The 7,351-nt window shown below is 55.5% G+C and overlaps 1 protein-coding gene and 1 long non-coding RNA gene across 6 annotated transcripts in view; both read right to left on the reverse strand.

Moving 5' to 3' along the window:
* The window catches only part of LOC101747704, a 34,015-nt gene that overhangs the window by 3,823 nt on the left and 22,841 nt on the right, over nt 1-7,351 (reverse strand). For 3 of the 5 annotated variants that reach the window (XR_005841806.1, XM_040652470.1, XM_040652471.2), the window contains exons 2-3: nt 641-691; nt 308-514 (exon numbers count right to left, since the gene is read on the reverse strand). Coding sequence is in view for 4 of the 5 variants with exons in the window: in XM_040652470.1 (XP_040508404.1) it covers nt 308-514; nt 641-691 (258 nt within the window). In the remaining variant the exon portion in view is untranslated. Of the gene's footprint in view, nt 1-307; nt 534-640; nt 810-7,351 lie in introns of all 5 variants that reach the window. The other 2 variants (XM_046903956.1, XM_025143572.3) reach the window with 2 other exon arrangements.
* On the reverse strand, nt 4,562-7,345 carry LOC121107552. Its single transcript, XR_005841807.1, has 2 exons — nt 7,104-7,345; nt 4,562-6,921 (listed from the first exon to the last, which is right to left on the reverse strand). It is a non-coding gene; the product is annotated as an uncharacterized LOC121107552 (long non-coding RNA).

Here is a 7,351-nt window from a genome sequence, read left to right on the forward strand (position 1 = left end):
CCATCCCAGCTGCAGAGATAGGGCAGCACGGGTGGGGGTTGTTCTCTGGGCTCCCCACGCTCCCTGCCCCACCGAGAGCTTTACAGGCCCGCAGTGGCGGTGCCCTGCCTAGGGCAGCACAGCACCATTCTGCACTGCAGCCCCCGCTACCTGCCTGAGCCATCTCTCAGCCACGACCCGGGCCTTGGCCTCCAGCAGGGTAAAACCAGGGGCTTCCCCCGGCTGCCCCGCTCCCCCAGCCACCGAGAGCTGAGTGCGTGCTTGCCCCCAGCCCGATGCCCCCTGCAGGTTCCACCCGCCTCCCTACCTTTGACTCATTGCTGCTGCCTCTTCTACGCGGCGCTGACGGGCCTCACCAACAGCCTCGCTCGCAGCGGAGCGCTCAGATGCCTTCGGGCGCCTGGCGCGTCGAGCCTTTGCTCTCGCCATGTTGGCAACAGATGAGCGCTGGAAGCAGCACGTCCTCTCAGCACTGCCGTCCCAAAAGCTCTGAGCCCACTGGGGCTCTGCCACGCTGCAGCCCACGGAGGCAGCTGTGACGTCACAAAGGGCAGCCGTGATGTCATAGAGGGCAGCGGCACACCCGCAGGCATGAGCGGGGCACACCAAGCATCCAGGGGCATGGAGGGAGATTTCTTACTCTTCAGTCTGCCGCCTTCTCCAGAAAACGGACTCTCCGGACATCATCCGATTTCCATCAGAAAATGAGGCTTCCCTGGCAGCCTCGCACCCACTTCTCTCGCTAAATTCAGACTACTCCTGTGAAACCTCCTGGCACCTTCGGTAAATAAAACTAATTCCGAGGTCACCTTCGGAAGCTGAGTGGCATCTTTGTTCGTCCCGTCAGGCTGGGACGCACACTGGGGCCGATGGGGCTGTCCCCAGGGGACACTCACGGTGCCCTCTGGCCTCGCTTTGCAGCAGCAACCAAGAGCCAGCAGTGGTGCGCGTGACTTGGGGGAAGGGACACCCCCATGTCCCACATCCCCCAGCGTCTCTTGGTTCCATCAGGACCCCACCGCCCCTCCTGATCCCGCTGCCCTACAGGTCCTCAGCACGGACCCCTCCCAGCCCAAGTGCACCAACGGTGAGTGCCAGCCCTTGGGAACACCGCCGCCGTCCCCATCGGACAGTGCCGCTGTTCCTTTTGGGTCCTTGTCCTCGCTGCTGGCCGCTTGCGATGTCGCCAGCCGCACACAGCCTCTGTCCCAGACAGGACCTGCTGCCATCAGTGTTGTCCTCAGGTGCCATCTGACCACCCTGGTACCTATTCCCAGCATCACTCCCCCCATGCAGTGGCCCCGCGTGCCCCACCCAATCCCACCGGTGCTACTGCCACGATCCCCGTCCTCACCCAGTCCCACTGCTGCCACTGAGGGGCGGGGGGCTGGCTCTCCACATCTGAGTGATAGGAGGATGGAATCACTGCAAGGTTGGCACTGAAAGGACCTTACAGATCACAGAACACGTAATGCACAAACAAACGGCTTGCATGGGATAGATAGCATCAGAAACCATAAAATCAAATTGTGGTGGTGGTGGAAGGAACCTCACAGCCCGCCCAGCCCCACTCCTGCCACACGCTGCCTGCCCCTCTCTCTCCGGCTGCGTAAGTCCCCCCCCACGGCTTTGGGCACCTCCGTGAATGGGGCACCCATGGTGGAATCGGGCAGAAACACAGGCCTTAATTCCCTGCCCGACAAAGGGGCTCTCAGGGTCAGTGACAAGGTGGTTGGGATGGCTGTGGCACTGAGGTGTCAGCACGGAGGAGCTCTGTCACCCGGCTGGGACTGAGCAGTGTGGGCTGCAGTTCAGCTCAGGTGCCCTCCTGAGCGGATTCACCCACTTCCAGCACACTCAACCCCGCGTCGGACCTTTGGCTTCACGGCTTGAGCAATATGCCGGGGCTGAGGGGAGACCGCTGAGGGGGCAGTGAAGGTTGCAAGCGGCACTGCTGACTGCCGCCACCATACCTGCCATATGGTATCTGGAGGGATCACGGAGCACCAGAAGCAGTGTCTGCTAAACCAGCTCCTCAGCTCCTAAGTAGGAGAAGTTCTTTGCGTGTCGATGCTGGCACCTCTAATGATGAGGGAGTCCTCTGGAGGCGGATCCACTTCCATGGGCTCGATGTCACTCCCTGCTGGATCTGGATCTGCTGGTTTGGGCTCGCTGCTGCTCTCTAGAAGCCAACGCTGCTTTGGTCAAGGAGAAGCCGTCTTCCTCCACCAGAGTTCCTACGCTGGGAGGGATGGAGCTCTGTGTCTCGAATGTATTCTTTCCGGGCCGAAGTTGGTCAGCAACTGGTGGTGGGTTGTCAGGGTCCCTGTAGTATAGCAGTCAGCAGGGAGGTGGCTCGTGACAGAACGAGGCCGTGACGATGCGACCCTAAGAACGTCCCATGCCGACCAAAGCATGGCCGTGTTGGGTGAAGGGAGGCTACGGCCTGACAGGTACCGTACCTGTCCCCATTGGGATTCTGTGGGGGTCAGTTGTGAGGGCCTTTGTTTTTCCTGTTGATTCCAGTAAAGATCTGGCAGTTGTATGAAGTAAACGTGTGGGTGATGCTAAGCTGGGAAGAGTGCTGACTCCGTTGATGGGAGAGAGGCCTCGCCCTGAGATCTGGACAGATTTGAGGCTAGTCACCATCCGCACAAAGAGGAGCAAGTGCTGGGCTCCGCACCTGGGACGCTGCTGCCCTGCCTCTGCGTGCAGACTGGGGGGCTAGGGGCTGGAGAGCAACCCCGCTATAAGGCATCTGGCTGTTCTGGTTGATGGCCACTTGAATCTGAGCCAGCAGCACGCCCTGGCAGCCGCTGTCACCACTGCTGAAATGCACCACCTCAGCTCAGAGAGGTCAGCTCAGCCACTCGCTCCCACTTCTCTCGCTAAATTCAGACTACTCCTGTGAAATCTCCTGGCACCTTCGCTAAATAAAACTAATTCCGAGGTCACCTTCGGAAGCTGAGTGGCATCTTTGTTTTATAAAGACACCCCCCGTCCCGTCAGGCTGGGACGCACACTGGGGCCGATGGGGCTGTCCCCAGGGGACACTCACGGTGCCCTCTGGCCTCGCTTTGCAGCAGCAACCAAGAGCCAGCAGTGGTGCGCGTGACTTGGGGGACGGGACACCCCCGTGTCCCGTATCCCCCAGCGTCTCTTGGTCCCATTAGGACCCCACCGCCCCTCCTCATCCCGCTGCCCTACAGGTCCTCAGCACGGACCCCTCCCAGCCCAAGTGCAGCAACGGTGAGTGCCAGCCCTTGGGAACACCGCCGCCGTCCCCATCGGACGGTGCCGCCGTTCCTTTTGGGTCCTTGTCCTCGCTGCTGGCCGCTTGTGATGTCACCAGCCGCACACAGCCTCTGTCCCAGACAGGACCTGCTGCCATCAGTACTGTCCGCAGGTGCCATCTGACCATCCTGGTGCCTATTCCCAGCATCACTCCCCCCATGCAGTGGCCCCGTGTGCCCCACCCAATCCCACCGGTGCTACTGCCACGATCCCCATCCTCACCCAGTCCCACTGCTGTCACTGAGGGGCAGGGGGCTGGCTCTCAACATCTGAGTGATAGGAGGATGGAATCACTGCAAGGAATCACTGTCGTCTGGGGAGGGCCCCTGCAGAGGCCGCTCCTGCCTGTCTCGGCTCGCACAGAGAGTGGCCGGTGTACAACCAGGCTCTTTCCTCCCACGGTAGGCTCCGTGTGCTGATGGCGTTGTGGATGGCATTATCAGTACAAGCTCTTGCCTCCGCTGGCCAGCTCTGCAGAACGTGGTGTGACAAAGCCACGGGAATGGCAAGCAAGCTGGCTACTGCTGCTTCAGGGCACAAGAAGATGCTTTTCAAGCTGCCCATCATAGTGCTCCTGGTGACTTTGGGTGAGTGCTGATGAGCAACCATGCTGCAGCGACCGCAGGGTTGTGCTGGGTGCTGTCAGTGTGAGCAGAGAGGCCCCCAGAGGCACTGCAGCACCAGTGCGGCACCTTCCACCGTCCTGTCCCGACCCCTTGGTTGCTCCAGGGTTGCTCTCCACCAAGGGGTCCCACTCGGCCCTGAGAGTTGCTGCGGTGCACCCAGGGGAAACTGCGTGCCCTCCCGACGGCCCTCGCCAACCGCGTGCCCTCCCGACGGCCCTCGCCAACAGCCTCGCTTGCAGCGGAGTGGTCAAATGTCTTTGGGCGCTTTGCACGTCGAGCCTTTCCTCTCTCCATGTCAGCGACAGATGAGCCCTGGAAGCAGCACGTCCTCTCAGCACTGCTGTCCCAGAAGCTCTGAGCCCACTGGGGCTCTGCCACAGTACAGCCCATGGAGGCAGCTGTGATGTCTCTGAAGGAAGCGGCTCACCTGGCGACACGAGCAGGACATGCCAAGCACCTGGTTGCACAGAGGGCGATTTTGTAGTCTTTAGTCTGCCTTCTTCCTCTGAAAAGTGACTCTCCAGACAACATCCAACGTTGGAGGAGAAAAGCAACAAGCGGCACACTGAGCGGTCTTCTCTGCATCTTGGCACTGACCCGGGAGAGCGGGATGGATTCATCATGTTGGACCTGAGAGGAAGGTCGGCCCCGTTTCAGCCTCAGGTCTCCCTTTGACGCACACAAGCTTTTCTTCATCAAAACACAGAATCTCAGCACGGTTGGGGGGAAGGGACGCCCGGCCCCACCGTGGTGTTCAGAAACGGTTGGCCAGAGCTGGACGTTCAACGAGGTGATAGAGGGGTTTGGAACAGGTCGACATTTTCGACTCGAGGGACGGCCAACAGACAGAAACTGCTGCGGAAGCTCCCAAACGTTCTCCAAGCTCCAACCCCTTTCACTCCCTACCTCCTGGCCACATGACACCCGCTCCCTCTTCCCACCAGCCAAGGATCTCGGAGGATCCGTTCCTGGGTTGCCCACCAGGTCACCCATCCCATGCCTGACTGCTTCCCTGGCAGCCTCGCTCCCACTTCTCTCGCTAAATTCAGACTACTCCTGTGAAACCTCCTGGCACCTTCGCTAAATAAAACTAATTCCGAGGTCACCTTCGGAAGCTGAGTGGCATCTTTGTTTTAGAAAGACACCCCCCGTCCCGTCAGGCTGGGACGCACACTGGGGGCAATGGGGCCTACTGAAAGTCACGCATTTTCATTGCCAAAATCAGCCTTTTAACCAAAAAGCACATATTTTCTCTTAAAATATCCCACATTTAACTCGAAAATCATGTATTTCCTGCTCAAAAATCCCCCATTTAACCAAAAATCACACATTTTCTTAACAAAAACTCCTCATTTGACCCGGAAATCACTCCTTTTCTCTTAGATAATTCCCAATGAAATACAAAAATCACACGTTTTTGTTTGAAAATCCCCCATTAAAGCAAAAACCATGCATTTTCTCTTCAAAAATGCCCCATTTAACAGAATAGCACGCATTTTCTCTTGCAAAATCCCACATTTAACCCAAACGTCTCGCATTTTCCTAAAAAACAAATCCCCCACTTATACTGAAAATCACACATTTTCTCATCGAAAATCCCCATTTAAATCACACATGTTCTCTTCAAAAACCCTCCATTTAACTGAAAATCATCCATTTTCTCTTTGTAAATTGGCAACTTAACCCAGACGTATCACATTTTCTGTTTGAAAACTGCCCATTTAACCCAAAAATCACTCATTTCCTTAACAGAAATCCCCCATTTAACCCGAATATCATGCATTTTTTTCTTTGAAAATGCCGCATTTAACTGAACATCACGCATTTTCTCTTCGAAAATCCCCCATTTAACCCGAAAATTATGCATTTTCTTTCAGAAGATCCCCCATTCACCCAAAAAGCATGCATTTTCTCCTGGAAAACCCCCCCATTTAAACAAGAAATCACGCATTTGCATTTCGAAAACCCCCCATTTAACTTGAAAATCACACATTTTCTCATGGAAAATCCCCCATTTATCTGAAAATCATGCATTTTCTCTTTGAAATTCCCCCATTTAACCCCAAAATCACGCATTTGTTTTTAACAGAAAATCCCCATTTAATTTCCAAATCGTGTCTTTTCTCTCTGAAAACCCTCCTTTTAACCAAAATTCAGGCATTTCCTGTTCGAAAATCCCCCATTTATCAGAAAATCACTCATTTTCTCTTAGATATTTCCCTGTTAAATACGAAAATCACACATTTTTGATTGAAAATCCCCCATTTAAACCAAAAATCACGCATTTTCTCATGAGAAATCCACCATTTAACCGAAAATCACACATTTTCTCTTCAAAAATCCCCCATTTAATCCCAAAATCATGCGTTTTCTCTTTGAACATCCCCCATTTAACCCCAAAATTACGACTTTTCTCCTGGAAAATCCCCCATTTAATGTGAAAATCACTCATTTTCTCTTCGGAACTCCCCCCATTTAGCCCCAAAATCACACATTTTCTCTTTGAAAATCCCACATTTAACCAAAATTAACGCATTTTCTCTTCAAAATTCCCTACTTAACCCAAAAATCATCCATTTTCCCTTCAAAAATCCCCCCTTTAACCCAAGAATCACACAATTTCTCTTGCAAAATCCCACACTTAATCCGAAAGTCAGGCATTTTCTCTCGGAAGATCTCCTTTTAATCGAAAGTAAGGCACTTTCATATCAGAAAATCCCCCATTGAACCTGCCCGGTCCCACTCTCTGGCTGCCATCCCTTCCTCCTCCTACGGCGACTGCACCGCGCTGCTTGGTGCCCGTGGTACCGGAGGCAGGAGGACACAAGGGTGAGGAGGGCTCGTCTCGCATGTGCCTGAACATCTCTTCGCGGGGGATCTGCTCCACAGACTCCCCAGGCACCGAGGTGAGGCTGACGGGCCTGGAGTTTCCCGGGGCCTCCTCGGAGTGATGTTTCCATTTGCCAGTCGCCGTGGACTCTGCCCAACAGCCACGACTTCCCTAAAGAGATGGACAGCGGCTTGGCCACCCCACAGTCGGCCATCTGCTTCTGCACCCCGGCATGCATGGCACCGGGCCCTAGAGACTTGTACAAAGCCAGCCCCGTCAGCCGGTCCCGCAGTCGCTCCGCTCGCACAGTGGGAGGGCTTTTTCTCACCCGACCCTCAAGCGATGGGAAATACCTGTATGCGTTTTGGTGCGCTGTCTCAAACCAATCCTGGGAGCAGCGGAAAGCAGGCAGCCTTGCTTCTCCCCCTTGCTGGGGCTCAGGGCAGGGCTGTCGCTCTGCCCCTGTCACTGCGCGATCCCAGGCCTCGGTCTCTCTCTCCGACTGCCGCACACACCTCAGTGGGCTGATTTGCTCTCGCAGCCTGGAGCTTCTGGAGTTCCCCGCAGCCAGAGGTCTGGGCAGCTCGCTCGCTCCTTGGAG

The sequence above is a fragment of the Gallus gallus genome, chromosome 25 (assembly GCF_016699485.2).
Source record: "Gallus gallus isolate bGalGal1 chromosome 25, bGalGal1.mat.broiler.GRCg7b, whole genome shotgun sequence".
NCBI lineage: Eukaryota > Metazoa > Chordata > Aves > Galliformes > Phasianidae > Gallus > Gallus gallus.